Source organism: Erpetoichthys calabaricus, chromosome 8 (genome assembly GCF_900747795.2).
Source record: "Erpetoichthys calabaricus chromosome 8, fErpCal1.3, whole genome shotgun sequence".
In the NCBI taxonomy this organism is placed as follows: Eukaryota; Metazoa; Chordata; class Cladistia; order Polypteriformes; family Polypteridae; genus Erpetoichthys; species Erpetoichthys calabaricus.
Genome location: NC_041401.2, coordinates 158,729,486 through 158,749,013, shown reverse-complemented (window position 1 = coordinate 158,749,013; position 19,528 = coordinate 158,729,486). Strand labels below are relative to the sequence as shown.

General features: G+C 37.9%; 1 protein-coding gene across 1 annotated transcript in view; it reads right to left on the bottom strand.

Annotated features, from left to right (window-relative positions):
* Positions 1 to 1,376: 1,376 nt before the first annotated feature.
* The window catches only part of LOC114656637 (protein boule-like), a 212,456-nt gene continuing 194,304 nt past the window's right edge, over positions 1,377 to 19,528 (bottom strand). Inside the window, exon 9 of the mRNA XM_051931058.1 lies at positions 1,377 to 1,667. Within this exon, the coding sequence (XP_051787018.1) occupies positions 1,503 to 1,667 (165 nt within the window). The 3' untranslated portion in view covers positions 1,377 to 1,502. The remainder of the gene's footprint in view (positions 1,668 to 19,528) is intronic.

Below are 19,528 nucleotides of genomic sequence, written 5' to 3'. Positions count from 1 at the left end.
AAATTAGTATAGTCTTTACTTCCACTAATATATATTTTATAGAAAGTGTAATTTTTCAGAGGTTTAATACTTTAAGCAAATAAAAAAACTTATTTTTCTGTATAGTGAAGGTTTAACTCCAGCAAATGCAAGCATAAGGAATTTATAAATATGCTAAATTCTTAATACAGTATGCTGAATTCTTAAATGCTGTATCCACATTGATGTAGAGCAAGCCGTTACTGCAATATACATGGGGAAGATTTGTGTGTTCATAACCATTTGTATCTTTTTATTTTATAAATGTTATAGACACAGTAACTAGAATTAAAACTATGTTAATAAGATTTTTAAAATAGTTTATATTAACACAACTGTATATAATGATCTTGAGGATCTAGTTGTAATGTTTATGTTGGGATATAATAATGATTTTCATTAACAAGCTTGCTGTCATAGTGGTACTTAAAAAAAAAAAAAGAAAAGCTGATGCACTAAAAAACATTAGTCAAGTATTAAAGTATTATTTCCATCTTAAAAATGGAATGCAATAACCTTAAATGCTTAAATCTTCCTACTTTTCGTGATCCTGGAATAAAATTTTACTTCAGACATTGATAGTCACTTCTAAATACTTAAACAGTACCATAAGTCGACACATTACTTTTCAGCAATCATTCTTATCAAATAAAGATGCAAGTAATTTAAATTAGTTGTATAACAAAGTTGCCGTTTAACAAGACAAGGAGTTGCCACAGCCCAGTATTAGCTTATATTTTAGTGTTAAGCATTAGAATTGAATCTCTATTAATACTGAAAATTGAACACTAATACTATTACATTTGGAAATGCAATGAACATAATAAATACTATATTAAAGTGATGTACATTAGTACAAATATTCTACAAAGATAGAAAATTATCAGTATTGTGTAAGAAAACATTATTTTTTTAGGTTATACTAAACAATTCGTAAACATTAACATAAAACCAATTTTGCACGCACCCATGCTTTGGAACTTGAAAATTGGTTTCAGCCTAAATGCACTACTCTGCTGTATACGAATCAGAGGGAAAGAAATAAGAAAAAATATCAGAGTACTGAATACTATTAGCCAAGTGTACCAAACAGGAAACTTTTGGCAATACAAACAGCTTGTGAAAAATTGTTGTGATAATGCTTTATGTATCAGATGATACCTAGTATCCAATACAATGATTAATATGGTGTATACTATTTCTTTGTGAATTTTTATGTCCTTATTGGGTAAGCTATATATTGCTCCTACGAAGAGAGCATAAAAACACAAAATATTTAGCAATATTAAGCCAGATGTAAACCTGAATGTCCAGTCTAATAAATCCTGAAAATAAACTTTAAAAGTCTTCATTATATACATAATTTTCAGCTCTTCATTTAAAGATTGCCATACTTTACATTCTTTATGAATGCTGCTGCTTTATTCATCACTCTCTGATGTTGTTGTTAACAACCCACTTCAGTGGTTACTGGTTTCTTTTTTTCATTGGACAGAATCAGGACTGGCCTCGTAAGCAGGGACATCAGACTGTTGTATATTTTGATGAAACCCGTTATGCATATTAAAATGTGAACTGTGGATACACCTGCATCTTGAAACTGTATGAAAGTGCGAGACCCCTCTTCTGACTGGGTGAGGTCTCTGATACTGTGGAAGACACAAAATAAGCAAAATGTTAGGAACAATTACACTAGTAAAATATCCTACAATCCATTTTTAGAAGGATGAAATACATTAATCTGACATGGATGGTTCACAGAAAAAAGTACTAATACCAATCAATATCTTTTATTAAAAAACTATAGTTGAGAAAAAAATTAAATTCAATTGATTCAAATAGAAACATATTTAACCATGTAATAATGTTTTTATTATATCAATACAGCAAATATTGTCTATGCATTGCACCGTTAAAGTTTAAATTAAAATGTATTAAACGCTTCTGTTGATTAGGGAGTGATCATTATAATCATATTTTAAATGGAGCTTATCTAAATATTAATAAAGTACAAATATAGTATTCTTTTTATTAGCTTTGATAGCATATCTTAAAATCCTTCAGGAAGACAAAACAGATTAATCAATCACTGTAAAGTCAATAGAGCAATGTCAGCAAAATGTTATGCATACCCACATAATGAAAGCCTTGCCTGTTCACCGATGTGATGAATGACAAAGACGAGTCAGAAGTACAGTTAGCTAAATAGACTATTTACTGGTAAAGTTTAGTTTCTTTTTATTTTACTAAAGCGGTATGAAATTTACTAAAACACTTACACTATAATTTCAAAATGTTCACACCTTCACAACGATGCTGGGGTTATAAAAACAGTGTCATTACTAACTGGGTGAAGAATAGACTAGGAGAGAGGATCATATCAGACTTCAATTTAGAGGCTGATGAGGTATGTGTGGACTTTATCAATTACAACATATCCTGAAAAGTATATGTTGTGAACAGGGGGGCTGAACACATCCCTAGAAGACACGGACGCTCCTCCAAAACCCCCTCTTAAATGCTGATACAATGGGAATAAATACAGTGTACCTCCTCTTTGCTCCCTTACTTGCTAGACTGGTGCTGCTGCTCTGTTGTGTGATATGTTTCTTGCGCAGCGCTTCGCATACTTAAAAGTCTGAACAGCATCTGTCCTTTTTGGCTCTTTGCTTTGTCTATCTCTCTCTTCCTCCAGACATCCTCTGCTCCTGTTGGGGGTCCCAATTCTGACGCGCACCCCTATGATGAGGAAGATGTTTTTGCATTCTTTTAATTGAGAGATGCAACTGTCACCTCTGTCTTCACAAGGAGTTCGTTTTACTTTTGAAAGAGACATATGTTCGTTTGAAGTGTTTGAATAAAGTTCCTGTCTCTACAATCTCCTGTGTTTCTGTGTAAATCTGTGACCCAAGCGAACATTACCTTGCCTTCGAAATTTGTAACTCACATTTTGTAATGAGATACACCTACATATTTTGTATAATAGTGTTAAGTAAAGAGCCATAAACAACTCAGATCTTCAAAGTAATTTTCTCACCCTTTGCTTATGAGTTACTAGTTAACATAACATACAAAATAAAATGTATTTTGACTTCCAGCCATTGCTTAAATAACTATTTCTATAATTTAACAAACACGTATATCAAGAAGTTTCAACAGTTCTTATAAATTATAAGTAGTTCAAAATAAAAGTAGATTTTCACATTGGATGTATTTCTATGAGGAATGGGCACAAAGTAGTCTTTAGATCATAAAAATATAAGGAAAGGTTTTACAGCAATAGCCTATTCAATGCCAACCTAACTATTCAACCATTACTCATGAAACTCTTTTAACATTATCTAATGTACATTATCCCTATGTCTAATGCCATAATATCACAAATGTGCTGCTATAATAATAGAGATTTATAATACAACAATACAATGAATTTGGTTTATTTTATAATACTTGATACATTAAGGCGATTCATACATAGCTTAGCTGTGATTTAATTTTTTTCTGTGCTGGCTTGTAAATTCACAGTTACATACTATAACAAAATACTCATTTAGAATCTAATGAGGGGTTGCAGCAGTGTCAGAGACAAGCCTAACAGCACTCGCTTTAAATCCAAAAGCAGTCTTTAAACAGGACACCACAATTTGAAACACTTCCTGACTGACAAATAAGGAAAAATAGGTCTCTATTGCTTCCTTTAAAGATTGTCAGGAGTTGCTTCTTTAAGGTAAATATATTGGAAACTATCTAGGGCAGGGGTCTCCAACTCCAGTCCTGGGACCTCATTTATAAATGGTGCGTACGAACAAAAATGTTACGTACGAACGTTCCCACGCTCAAATCGCGATGTATAAAACCTAAACTTGGCATAAAGCCATGCACATTTCCATGGTAGCTCATATCCTGGCGTACACAAGTTCTCTGCTCGGTTTTGCAGACTGGCGACACCCAGAATCAAAGCAGTGCTACTGTTCCTGTGTGGTTTCCCTTTCATTTTTAAGATTCACATCCCTGACGCGGCTTTATCATATACACTTAAACTAACTGCATATTGTTTATTAGTTTAATGCATATGATTGTAATTAACCTGTAACAATATAATGGTCCAGGAAATAGCCAAAGTATTCCAAATACCATAGCTGCTTTAGCCTTGTTACTCTCAATGCACCTTCCTTTTCTTCTTTCAGTTTCTCCCGTTAAGGGTTGCCACAGCGGATCATCTTTTTCCATATTACTCTCACTGCACCACTCGGAGTATTTATATCACTGTATCTGAGTGTGGAATCACAGCTCTACAGCAGCTGATTGGAAAGAGAATTATCAGTATACAACATCAAGCACATGCTGCTTCAGCCATGCTGCCTATTTGAACTGCTCTCACACGCCAAACGCTTAAAAGCCTTTCCTGTACGGACGTCGCGGTTCAGAAACAGTTTCATCCCAAGAACTATAAACACACTCAATCAGTCCATCAAGTGCTCCGTGTAGAACTGTTTGTACTTATAAGTACAATCACCTCACTGTAAACTTGCACTACAGTTATAATATTGCACAACCTGAGCCACTTTATAAAACGCGAATTTACATATGATGACGATATCATTTTTAAGATGAAATGAGGCAAAATATGTTTGTCATATTATACAGATAAAACTTTGAACTTCATTTAAATAATCTACAGTGGAACCTCGGTTTGCGAGCATAATTCGTTCCGGAAACGTGCTCGTAGTCCAAAGCACTCGTATATCAAAGTGAATTTCCCCATAAGAAATAATGGAAACTCAGATGATTTGTTCCACAACCCAAAACTATTCATATAAAAATGATTAATACAAAATATAAAGTAAAAATACATAAAACAAATTAACCTGCACTTTACCTTTGAAAAGAATCATGGCTGGTGTGAGTGAGTTTCTAAACTCTTGTGGGATTCCACCCAACGTGACAACACATGGTAGAGTGTCCCAAAGCAATCACTGTCTTCCAGCGCTGTAGCAGTTCGCCGTAAACGCGAATCCGAAAAGATCGCGGACATGCTATAAGCGCCTGCCATCGATGGGTGATACAAGGAACAAGGAACATTGTAAATGTGCAGGGCCCTGCCTGACTGCTGTGTCTGTGTATAAATAACCACACTGTTGCTGTTTCAAGATGAATAAAGCTGGTGTTGCTAAAGTACTGAGACTCAGCTTCGTGTTTTAGGGTGCAAGACTGGGACTCGCACGTCACAGCACACACGCGTGTGTGAGCACACACATATGCACGCGCGCACACAGTCACAATGCTAATTCTGTAGTAAACAGTATACGCTCGTACGGATGTTGACTATATGAGTGAGGCACGCCGACTCAGACGGAGAATAGGAGACGATTGCCCACAATCCCGCAGCGAGAGACAGAGAGAACAATCAGCTCAGTTGTGATCACATGACGCTCAGCAGACAAAGAGTATACATACTACTCGTACTGCAAGACCTCGCTCGTTTAACAAGTCAAAATTTATTAAAAATTTTTGCTTGTCTTGCAAAACACTCGTAAACCAAGTTACTCGCAAACCGAGGTTCCACTGTATATTGTTAATAATTAAACATGCGAGGACATGGTGCCGCAGGATTGTTCCTGCCTTGCGCTGTATTCTTGCTGGGACTGGCACGACACTGGACGGGATAGATGGATAGAATAATTAAACATGTACTACAAAGATATTTCTATGTTCCTTAAAAGTTTTGAAGAATCGGTGTTCTAAGCTTACAGATGGCTTCACGTCTATATAGCTGATTGTGTGGCGATTGGGTATTTGGAGAAAGCAAAGTAAGGACAGGAATTAGGGGTTAGTACGTTTGAAAGAGACAGTACTGCTACAATAAAGTATTTCATCAAAGGTTGCGCATGGCGCAGCAAGCATCTTGCGTGAGACATGAACAATCACTGCACTGTTCCCATGTTTAATAACATGCTTTAACTCCTATCATCATGAAAATGATATCATGTATACATCTCAGTATTTTAATTATTCAGAGAGCTGTAATATCACGAATGTAATGGATTCTGTGTCCTGTAGGAGGAAGAGAAAGCCCGAAAGCATGTAGTGATTCACATACATAGAGCACATAGAAGATCAAATACAAAACAAAGCATTTAACGTGCTACGTTAGTTACGGTGGGATTTGAGAAACTAGTAAATTAAACAATTTTAAGATGAAGTTTATGATGTTCTACTTTAATGACAAAATAAACTACGTGATTAAAGTGGAAATTTTGAGATAAAAGTTGACATTTCGTGCTTTTTTCCCCACTGTGTGCCTTTTTTTTTTCTCTGTACCCTAATAAGCTTTCATATGACACTCAGACAGTGAGCTATGACTTGCCTTTTCACGGCGACTTTGATATGTGATAACTTCTTTTCTTATTTTGGGCACTGTGCGACTTTGTGATCTTGAGCTTTCGAGTTTCTCAGACACGCTATGTCACTCAATCAACTTCCTTTTGTTGTTTATACCACTGTTTAAACCAACAAATAGTACGTTTTTCCTTGCCTCCACGCGGTATTCGCTGAAATTCTTCTATTTCCCCTCGTGCTTTTGCAATTGTCTTTTCACAGAAGGCTGAGCTTAAGGGCTATTTATATTGATTTGCATATTCAAAGAGACATACTTCTGGGAGGAGTTGGGGCGGGACATCAGGAGCGTGCACATGCGTTACTTTTCACTCTGACCGGGATTTATGTAGTGGAAGAACATGGAAGTTCGCGTTCGCACAGATTTATGCATCTGGATTTTTTTGTGCATACAAACATTTCCGCTTTTGTGCTTACGCCATTTTATAGTGTGAGTTCTACACATGACGTTATGCATGAGGCCCCTGGAGAGCTACTGTGGCTGCAGGTTTTCATTCTAACCCTTTTCTTAATTAGTGACCAGATTTTGCTGCTAATTAACTCTTTGCCTTAATTTTAATTGATGCAGAACTTAAGACTCAGGCCTCTTAATTATTTCTTTTTTCCTTAATTAGCAACCAAACAATATTAAGGAACAAAATGTACCAACACATACACAATAACTGAAAATAAAGAAAGGTGAAGGCCTCAGTAATGTTGATCTGCTCAGATCCACAAAACATTTTGACAGCGCTCTTAAAAAAGAAAATCAATAATTTTGGAAATCTCTGCCATGGCAGAATGAGTACAGTGGAACCTCGGTCACGAACGTCTCTGAACACGTACAAATCGGGTTATGAACAAAAAGTTTGCCAAACGTTTGCATCTGTTCACGACCACATACTCAGGTGATGAACAAGCCAGTTTCCCTTCCGGTTCGTACGTGCCAATGATTTCTGCACGTGTTCAGTCTCTCCCTGTGCATTCACTGTGAACTCTTTGTGCTCTATTTCATTTCCCTTCCGGTTCGTACGTGCCGGTGATTTACACACGTGTTCAGTCTCTCCCTGTACAGTACATTGTTCTCGGTCAGACGTGCATCGCGCAGAGGGACTTTACCTCAAAACTGTAATCTCCTCTCCACCCAGTTCCTCCTCACTTCCTTCATGCCAGAACTCGACTCATGCAAGGTTAGTTTTTGCTTAAATTATGGATTTTTCAAATGTTCATTTTTTTCCCCTGTGTTTAACCCTTTGAAGCATACGGTGACAAATATGTCCCACATATTGAAATGCATGCCTGTAGTTTATTTACACACACAATGATGCGAAATGTTTTGTAATGGATCCAACAGGGGTCAGACCACTACAAAAGGTCCTTTATATTGTCCACGTGCTTCAAGCCACCATTTTGTGACGAATAAACAGTGCTCGTTTTTCGGGTGTGCCATGCTAGATATTTCAGGTGAGTTTTTTTAAAATATAAAATTTACTTCTAATCTTTTTTCAGTCAGATTTATGAATTCATTTGTGTAGATGCTAAAAATCAATGTAAAGTTGCAAAATATGTGTAAATACATATAACATTACATGATATTCTTGAAGGGACACATTTGTCCCAATGTGCTGCATGTGTCGATTAGATATACCGGTGTGATTCACTCATTCTACTTCAGATTCCATTAATTCACGACACTTCCACATTGATGATGACGAAATTATCCAATATTTGAATGCTGATGACAGCGGGGATGAGACTAACTTGGTACTTGATACAGAAGATCAAGAATTTTTGGAAGGTGATGGTGATGAGATTGGAACAGATGTAATTATTGAACCACCAGTGAATGACAAAAATTCGGGAAGTGACAATGCTTCCGCAGTTACTTCTCCAGAACCTGCTGTTCCTGGTCCTTCTGGTCACCATCCAAAGCGGATGAGGTCAGCTGTTGAAACAATGCCAGACACAAATAACTCCTCTCCGTCTTCTGCTACAGGTGCTGCGCCTGAAGAACGTCCACCTATAACTTTCACATGGTGCAAGTCCTATAGACCTTTTCTGTTCAGAGATGACAAGAAACCACAGGCTTATGGACAAGTTAACATGGACAAAATCTCAGATTCAGAAACTTTGGATGCAATGCCAGCACCCCTGCATATATTTCAAGAAGCTGTGCAATTTGACAAGCTTGTCGAAGAAATACTGGTTCCAGAAAGTATCCGGTATATGCAACAGAAAGGAAACACTTTCTCCATTGAACCTGCCGAGATGAAGGCATTTATTGGTATGAATTTGGTCATGAGTTACCATGTTCTGCCATCATTACGGTCCTACTGGTCCACACAACCCGACATGGCGGTGCCATATATTGCTCAAGTTATGCCTTTGCAGCGATTCAAGGCTGTTCGAGCAGCTCTGCATTTTATTGATAACAATGGTTGGCATGAACATATGATCAAATTCAAAGTCCACAATATTATGCGCCAATATGTAAAAGGCAAACCAATAAAATGGGGCTTCAAAATGTGGTGCAGATGTGATGCTCGTACTGGATATTTATATCAATTTGAACCATATCTTGGCAAGAAAGCACAGCATGTGGAACATAATTTAGGAGAGTCAGTAATCTTGCACCTTACTGAATCATTACCCAGAACAGGATGCCAAGTATTTTTTGATAATTTCTTCAACTCTCCGAATTTGCAGTACATCCTTGCAGAAAAGGACATACGAGCTTGTGGAACGGTTCGTGCGAATCGGAGAAATATGCCGAACTGCCTGCCAATTGATAAAAACATGAAAAGAGGGGACATTTCTGCTGCTTCCAGTAGTGGCATTGCCTGTGTGAAATGGAAGGACAGCAGAAGTGTTGTGATGTTGAGCAACTTCATTTCGCCAATTCCTACTATCACTGTGAAGAGATGAGTAGCAGGATCAGCTAATAAAGTAGATGTCCGTTGCCCTTTGGTAATTCAGAAATATAATCAACATATGGGTGGTGTTGATCTTATGGCCCAGACAAAGGTGACATATGAAGTTGACAGGAAAGCCAGAATAAAATATTACCTTCGCATCTTCTTTGATTTGGTTGACATTTCTGTGAATGATGCATATATAATTTATCTGAAGATCAATGAAATATACCATTTCCATGACACTCCGATGAAGCGGATTGAATTTCGGGCAGCATTGGCACGTTCACTGATATCTGATTTCTCCTGCAGACAGAGAAGTATTCCGACAAATATCCAAACACAAAGGCGTACACAAATGGCAACAAACCCTCGCAAGCCAGAACATGCCATGAAAAAGACAGAAAAACGCAAAAGATGTTATTACTGTGCACAAAAGAAAATTGGAAACAGAACTGACAATGTATGTATAGTGTGTGATGTTCATTTATGTTATACATCTGACAGAAACTGTTTTGTTGATTTTCATAACAAGTAATAACTGGAAGCATGACCTTGGCGCATATAGGGACAAATATGTCCCATATTTTTTTAATGACATTATGCATATGTCACTTCTAAAAATGGAATAAATGGATTCTATTAGCTTGTTTGCATATATTTTTCCACAAATTAATATCACCTGATGTGTACTTCTCTTATGTGCTTCAAAGGGTTAAAACTCATTAAAAAAAAGTGTTTACAGTGATCGGTTCGTAAGGCTATTAGCATGAACTCCTGCAATGTTACTTTCTTGGTTGTTTATGGTTGGTTTTAAATAAAGTTCGGATTTGTTCAAATGTTCCTTTTTTTCTCTGTGCTTAAAACTCATTAAGAAAAAGTGTTTACAGCGATCGGTTCGTAAGACTATTAGCGTGAACTCCAGCAATGTTAGTTTTCTCTGTTCAAGGTTTTCTCAGTGTTATTCAATGTATTTACATTTACTTTACTATTACACAGTGCATTCTATGGTATAATTAACTATTTTTGTGCTTAAAAATCTTTAAAAAAAATATATTTACATTCAGCTTGTATGGTCCGTAATGGATTAATTGTATTTACATACAATCCTATAATTGTCAGTCTAAAGAAAAGTCAATTAAAATAAGGGGAAATACTTAATTAGCAGCAAAAACTGGTCACTAATTAAGAAAAGAGAATGAAAACTTGCAGCCACAGTAGCTCTCCAGAAGTGGAGCTGGAGAACCCTGATCTAGGGGAACCAAGCACTTTAAGGTTTACATAGGGTTACTGGTACAGGAACATCAGTGGGCACTAGAAGAAATTATAATCTTGATGACAACTAACAAAATTAGGGCTGTCCATGGTATTGGAATTGGATCCAGGACTCATCCAGAAAAAAAAGTCACCCAGAGAAAGAGATACAAGCAACTTTGAGATACATGGCTCACTGGTAGAAGGAAGTGGCCTGAGTCAAAAGTAGAAAGTATGACGGACAGCGAAAACAATGGTGCATGGTGGAGCCAGTTTTAAAATATTTTGTCCTTCCCTTTTGTGGTGGTGGAGAATCTCTTTTAGAGCAACCCCTTTCATGCAACAGTTAGGCATATTCAGAAGTGCTTTTGTATCATCTTGCTAGACGAAAATAAAAAAATGACAAATTAGACAAGCCAATTCGCACTATTCAGCATTTTCTATTGACATTAAAATTGAATATATTACTATTGCCTTCTGCTAGATAGTAGCATTTAAAAATAGAAATGCATGGCACATATACCATTATGTAGGCATTTTAGTAGCTTTTGTTTTTATTATAATTGCAATTTTACCATAACCGATCATATAATATGGAAAAAGGAACAAACTAGTCTTGCAATGAACCAGACTCGGTGGTAAAATAATCATGAAAAAAGATACACATTACATCTACTTTGTGAAAATGTTTAAAGAAAGACACACATTAGATCTATATTGTGAAAATGTGGTTGCCTGAATGATATATACTGTATGTATGCAGAAGCAGCGAAGATTAATGTTTGTCTGTGCAATACTTTGAGTATTTAATATGATTTTCAGTCATTTATTTATTTATTTTATTGTAATCATTCATACAAATCAATCAATTTTTACAAATAATAAGACTGAAGAAAAAAAAAAAAAACAACTCGACCCCTGCCCCTGAGAGAGAGAGCATGGCCAACAGAGTAAAACTTAAGGCTTGTAGACATACCTAAATTGATGAATTTAATAGACCAGTAGAGATGCATGGAGAGGAAAAAGAGATGTGGAGATAATTGCTTCCTCGGTGCTTAAAGAGCTTATTCTAAAATTTTACTGATTATATCCTGCCAGGTTTTAAAAAAATTCTGTACAGAACCTCTAACTGTATATTTGATTTTTTCCAATTTCAAATAGTATAAAACTTCGGTTACCCACTGACTTAAAAGAGGTGCATTAGGATTCTTCCAGTTTAGCAAAATATGTTTGCTTGCCAAAAGTGTAGTGAATGCAATCACAGTTTGTTTGTCCTTCTCCACTTTGAACCCATCTGGAAGAACACCAAACACAGCTGTTAATGGGTTAGGAGGGATTGTGACACCAAGGCTGTCTGAAAGGCACTTAAAAATTTTGGTCCAAAATGATGTTAATTTGGTGCAGGCCCAAAACATGTGACCCAGTGAGGCTGGGACTTGATTGTAGCGTTCGCAGGTTGGATCTTACCCTGGAAACATTTTGGACAGTTTTAGGCAAGACAGATGTGCTCGATATATAATTTTGAGTTGAATAATTGTATGCTTTGCGCATATGGAGCTCAAGTGAAGTCTCTGCATTGCTGTCTTCCACTCCTTTTCTGATATATTGATTAACATATCTTTTTCCCATAGTCCTCTTGAATCTTTGAAAGGGAGGGACTGTAAAATAATTTTATATATTGCAGAGATGGTGTCTAAGTCCTTGAAATTGAGCAATATTTTTTCCAGCGTGGACGAGGGTGCAAGATGAGGAAAATCGGGCAGGTTCTGTTTAACAAAGTTCCCAATTTGAAGATAGTGAGAGAAATGTGTAGCTGGAAAGTTAAATTTGGAATGTAATTGTTCGTAGGATGCAAAGATGTTGTCTATATAAAGATCTCTGAGCAATTTAATCCCAAATCTTTTCCAGATATTAAAAACCGCATATGTTTGCAAGGGTTGAAGGAGGTGGTTCTCTTGCAGAGGTGCCACAGATAAAAGCTTCTCCATTTTAAAATGCTTTCTACATTGGTTCCATATTCTGAGTGAGTGAAGCACAATTGGGTTATTAGTATACAGTAATCCCTCGCTACTTCGCGGTTCACTTTTCGCGGATTCACGACTTCGCGGGTTTTTAAATACAAGTGATTGCCTGCCTATCGCGGAAGTTATGTTCCAGACCCATCAGCAACAGGAGAAAATCCGCGATATAGAAAGACCATATAAATAAACATTTTTATAGTTTAAGCCTTAAAATACCCATCCCACATGCTTTAAACACATGTAAACTTATAAAACACACTTTGTTAACACATATGATATGTGGATGTCGGGCTAAGGATATGAGTAACATCTCACTATTATAAAACATTTTAACTTCACGCAAGACAAGACAGTGAGACAGGAAAATACAAGGCTTTAAAATTATTGACAGGCAGAGCGACAAGCAGCACAAAGCCAGCACAAAGTCCACTTCTCCTTAGCTTTCATTCAGCTCCCCACCCCCTTGACAATGCGAACTGGCAGGAGCCTACTGCGCCTCCGGGGAGGGGGGGTTTGAGCAAACGTGCGTTCAGCCCTCACACACCTCCACTCCTCCCCCTCCTTCTGAACGGGCAGAGCGACAAGCAGGCATTTTGGCAGAAGCAGCACAAAGTCCATTTCTGCTCAGCGTGAGTTCAGCTGCCCCCCCTTCACAAAGCGAGTGCAGACACATCGACGTCTGATCGCTGCGTGCAGTGTTGGTCTGCAGTGTTTAAGAATGCAGAAAGTGTTTAAGAGCATAGGAAGTGTTTATAAGAGTGTGGGAAGGGTTTATAAAGCCTTAAAATATGTATAAATAATAAAATAAATATAGGTCGCTACTTCGCGGATTTTCACCTATCGCGGGTGGCTCTGGAACGTAACCCCCGCGATAGGTGAGGGATTACTGTATTACCGAAACCTTGAATTTATTCGGGCACAAAGCAGGGAATATAAAGAAGTACTGCAGGATTTTACTTCTATTGCGGACCAGGCCTGTGTATGTTAATCTATTTGTGTCCAGGTTTTTATAGCTTGTATGTCTGCTGCCCAGTAATAACACTGAAAGTTAGGTAGAGCCATGCCACCTTCTGCCTTAGGTCTTTGTAGGGTCACTCTTTTGATACGTGGATGTTTTGAGTTCCAAATAAATGAGGTTATTGTTGAATCTAATTGCTTAAAAAATGATTTATTGATGTATATTGGAATGTTTTGAAATAAAAAACGAAGCTTAGGAAGAATATTCATCTTAACAACGTTTATTCTTCCAGCTAGAGTGAGATGAAGGGTTGACCATCTATGCAAATCTTGCTTAATTTTTCCCATACAGACAGCGAAATTTTGTTGATAAACAGCTTTGTGTTTACTTGTGATGTTTACCCCTAGGTATTTAAACTGATCTGCAATGATAAAAGTGAAGGTGTCCAAACTAATATTGTGTGCTTGAGAATTCACTGGAAAGAGTACACTTTTATTCAAATTAATTCTGAGACCAGAGATCTTTTGAAATTCTGTAAGTACTGTTAAGACTGCAGACACAGAATTTTGTGGGTCTGATATATACATTACCATATCATCTGCATATAGAGAAATTTTCTGTTCCAGTCCTTCTCTGATAATCCCATTTATCTGATCAGCATTTCGACAGTGAACCGCTAGTGGTTCATTGGCGATTGCAAATAGCAGTGGTGACAAGGGGCATCCTTGTCTGGTACCACATTCTAATTTAAAGTAGTCTGAACAAATGTTGTTAATACAAACTGAAGCTTCTGGATTGGTATACAGTAGTTTGATCCATGCACAAATGTTCGGGCCAAACCCAAATTTCTCTAATGTAGTGAAAAGGTATTTCCATTCAGTCATGTCAAATGCTTTATCTGCATCCAATGATAATAATATTTCTGGGGAGTTTGACTTTGTTAGTGAGTATATTACATTAAACAGGCATCGAAGATTGGAGGATAAGTGTCAACCCTTGATAAATCCAGTTTGACCTTGTGATATTACCGAAGGCAGCACTTTCTCCATCCTTCTAGCTATGACTTTTTGGGAGTATCTTAACATCATTATTCAGAAGTGAAATTGGTCTGTATGATGCACATTGTAATAAGTCCTTGTTTTGTTTAGGGAAGACGGTGATTAATGCTTGGCGAAAAGTTTGAGGTAGAATTTGATTGTCTCTAGCTTCTGTAAATGTTGCTAATAGGAGGGGAGCTGGCTGAGCGGAGAATTTCTTATAAAATCCTGCAGGGTAGCCATCAGGGCCTGCTGCTTTCCCGCCTTGAAGTGACTTTATAGCATCTAGTAATTCTGAGAGCGCCAGAGGTTTATCCAGTTCCTCCGCATAAAAAGTATCTATTTGTGGTAACTGTAATGTTTCCAGAAATGCATTAGATTGTGTGTTGTCTTCTTTGAATTCAGTAGAATATAAGGATTTATAGTAGTCTCTAATGTGTGCATTATATTTTTATGGTCAATGATTTCGTCTCCGTTCGTGTTGGTGATTACTGGGACTGCATTGCGAACTTCTTGCTTGTGGATTTGTTGAGCTAAAAGCTTATTAGCTTTCTCTCCGTGTTCATAGTAATGATGTCTGGATTTATAAATTAGTTGTTCAGTTTCTTTAGTTGTCAAGAGGTTGAGTTCCTAATGCAGAGCCTGCCTTTTCCTATGTAGAGCCTCCCTTGGAAGCCTGGTATGTTCTTCATCTATTCTAGTAATTTAGCTTTTTAGTTCTGATACTTTCTTGGTTTCTAATTTAATCCTGTGGGAAAGATACGAAATAAACGGTCCTCTTAAGAAGGCCTTTAGTTTCCCAGAGTATTCCTGCAGAGACCTCTGAAGATGTGTTTGTCTCTAGGAAAAAACTGATTTGGATATAAATTTTGTACAGTTCTCGTCTGCTAATAGAAGCGGGTTAAGACGCCATCTACGAGGTGAGTGTGTGGGGCATAGTGATTTTAGCTCCAAGATCAGAGGTGCATGGTCAGAAATAACAATAGCATCGTACTTGCAAGATTTAATCGTAGGCAAGAAAATATTACCTATAAAGAAATAATCTATTCTTGAGTAGCAATGATGTACTGGTGAGTAGAAAGAATATGTTCTTGAGTTTTGGTTTAGAAACCTCCAGGGGTCTGATAAGTTGTGGTCAGTTACAAACTGTGTAATTATCTTTGCAGTGTTAGATGTCATCCCCCCTGTGACAGGAGTCCTATGTAAGAGTGGATTTAAAACACAATTAAAGTCCCCGGCCATTATAATTTTATGAGTGTTCACATTGGGGATGGATGCAAATACGTTTTGTGTGAATTCCTTATCATCGACATTAGGTGCATAAACATTTAACAAAATCATTATACAGTTAAATAAGTTGCCCATGACCATCACATATCTCCCTTCCAGATCAGATACTACATCTGATGCTACAAATGGGACTGTTCTATGTATGAGAATTCCCACTCCTCTAGTTTTCTTTGTAAAGGTAGAATGGGAACATTTGTCCAGTCCAGTCCTTTTGCAGAAGGAACTGATCCTTGCTTAGTAAATGAGTCTCCTGTAAAAATACTATTTTAGCATTTAAACCTGTTACATGAGAGAGTACTTTCTTTCTCTTTAATTCATGATTCAGGCCTTTAATATTCCAGCTCACAAAGTTGACTGTCCCATCATGGAGATATTGATTCTGAGTTTTTTATGTCATTTTATAGTCTTAACTGGAAGTGAGACAGCTTTAACCTTAATTTCCTATATCCCCAAGAGTTATTGCCATGCAGCCTGTTGTTACGTTGGTAGTTATAATTATTAGGATTAAAAGGATAGATTAGATATAGCCTGCTCTCTTTAGGAGTGCTGTCCTCTCTACCCTTCGTGAGCTAAAAATTGACATTGATGGGATCCTGGTTCAACCCTCAGCATCAGTCTGTAATTTGGGTGTCATCTTTGATCAGCTTCTTTCTTTACAATCACACATTAGCTCAATAGTACAGACAGACTTTTTCATCTTCGCAACATTGCTCATCTGCATTCTTTCCTCAGTGTGAAAGATACTCAAACACTCATTCACGCTTTCATCACTACCCGTCTGGACTATTACAATGCTTTGTTTTATGGCCTCCCCACTAAATATATCAATAGATTATAATATGTTCAGAATTCTGCTGCTCGTTTACTTACACACACTTAAAACTCTGCTCACATCACTCCTGTCCTCTATGATTTACATTGGTTACCAGTTTCTTCAGGAATCAAATATAAAATTATTCTTCTCACTTTTAAAGCCTTTCATGGGTTAGCCCTTCATTATCTGTCAGAGCTGCTGCTTCCTTACAATCCTGCCCATGCATTACAATCATCGGATGCTAAGTTATTCATTGTATCTAAATACAGGCTAGTAACTATGGGTGGCAGAGCTTTCACAGTGATAGCCCCTAAAATTTGGAATTCTCTCCCTCTCAGCCTTCACGAGGAAAAATCTATTGTCACAGGAGACTGGGGGTGGTACCCAGCCGAGACGCCCAGGAGGAACGGAGGAGGGCTTACGCCTCCCCCAGACCACGTGGGGGCAACCGCCCTGGTGGCTTTGGGGACCACGGGAACAGAGCTTTGAAGCTCAACCCTATAGGGGCCCGTGGTCACCGCCAGAGGGCGCCCCAATGCCTATGGAGCCCTGGTCCTCAGCACTTCCACCACACCCAGAAGCGCTGGGGGGAAGAAGACCAGGGACACCCAGAGTGCTTCCGGGTGTGCAGCCGGTACTTCTGCCACACTGGGGAATGCCGGCGGAAGCTAATCGGGGGGGGCACCTGGAGCACATCCGGGTGTGTATAAAAGGGGCCTCCTCCCTCCGTTCAATGGCTGGAGTCGGGTGGAAGAGGACGGAGCTCGGAGGAGTGGAGACGGACCAGAGAAAGAGAGAAGAGGCATTGTGAGGCCTGGACTTTGGGGTGATTGGTGCTGTGGCATTGGGTTGTGTGTGTGTTTCATTTGTAAAAATAGTGTAAATAAACGTGTTGGGGTGCTGAAATCATGTCTACCTGTATGTGTCCGGGCTGTTCCCCACACTATTAATAATTTCAAACTTCTGTTAAAAACACATCTTTTCAATGAGTATTATTCTTTTTCATGTATGTAATTTCTACTGTCTTGTTAATGTGTGTGTTGAATTATAAAGTGTCCTTGAGTGTATGAAAGGCATTACATAAACATAACATTATATATATATATATATATATATATATATATATACATATATACAGTACTGTGCAAACGTTTTAGGCAGGTGTGAAAAAATGCTGTAAACAAAGAATGCTTTCAGAAATGGAAGTGTTAATCATTTATTTTCATCAATCAACAAAATGCAGTGAATGAACAAAAGAGAAATCTAAATCAAATCAATATTTGGTGTGACCATCCTTTGCCTTCAAAACAGCATCACTTCTTCTAGGTACACTTGCACACAGTTTTTGAAGGAACTCAGTTGGTAGGTTGTTCCAAACATCTTGGAGAACTAACCACAGATCTTCTGTGGATGTAGGCTTCCTCACATCCTTCTGTCTCTTCATGTAATCCCAGACACACTCGATGATGTTGAGATCAGAGCTCTGTGGGGGCCATACCATCACTTCCAGGACTTCTTGTTCTTCTTTACGCTGAAAATAGTTCTTAATAACTTTGCCTATATGTTTGGTGTCGTTGTCCTGCTACAGAATAAATTTGGGGCCAATCATACGCATCCCAGATGGTATTGCATGATGGATAAGTATCTGCCTGTATTTCTCAGCATTGAGAACACCATTAATCCTGACCAAATCTCCAACTCCATTTGCAGAAAAGCAGCCCCAAACATTCAAGGAACCTCCACCATGCTTCACTGTTGCCTGCAGACACTCGTTATTGTACCGCTCTCCAGCCCTTCGACAAACAAACTGCCTTCTGCTACAGCCAAATATTTCAAATTCTGACTCATCAGTCCAGAGCACCTACTGCCATTTTTCTGCACCCCAGTTCCTATGTTTTCGTGCATACTTGAGTCGCTTGGCCTTGTTTACACGTCGGAGGTATGGCTTTTTGGCTGCAACTCTTCCATGAAGACCACTTCTGGCCAGACGTCTCCGGACAGTAGATGGGTGTACCTGGGACCCACTGGTTTCTGCCAGTTCTGAGCTGATGGCACTGCTGGACATCTTCCGATTTCGAAGGGTATTAAGCTTGATGTGTCTTTCATCTGCTGCACTAAGTTTCCTTGGCCAACCACTGCGTCTACGATCCTCAATGTTGCCCGTTTCTTTGTACTTCTTCAAAAGAGCTTGAACAGCACATCTTGAAGCCCCAGTCTGCTTTGAAATCTTTGTCTGGGACAGACCTTGCTGATGCAGTATAACTACCTTGTGACTTGTTGCTGTGCTCAATCTTGCCATGACATAAAACTGTCTTCCACAACCTCACCTTGGTAGCAGAGTTTGGCTGTTCCTCACCCAGTTTTAAGCCTCCTACACAGCTGTTTTCTGTTTCAGTTAATGACTGTGTTTCAACCCATGTGTGACATTGATGATCATTAGCACCTGTTTGGTATAATTGGTTTATCACACACCTGACTATAATCCTACAAAATCCCTGACTTTGTGTAAGTGTAGCTATAAGAATTGATGCTGGTTTGAAGGCAAAAGGTAGTAACACCAAATATTGATTTGATTTAGATTGTTCGCTCTCACTTTGCATTTTGTAAATTGATAACAATAAACACTCATTCATTATATTTATGAAAGCATTCTTTGGTTTACAGCATTTTTTCACGCCTGCATAAAACCTTTGCACAGTACAGTATATATATATATATATATATATATTATATATATATATATTATATAATATATTATATATATAATATATAAATATATGAAATAGAATGTCTGTCTGCCTTCTGTGTATCCATTCAGTCCTCCACTGTTTGGCAGCCCTTGAACAAAT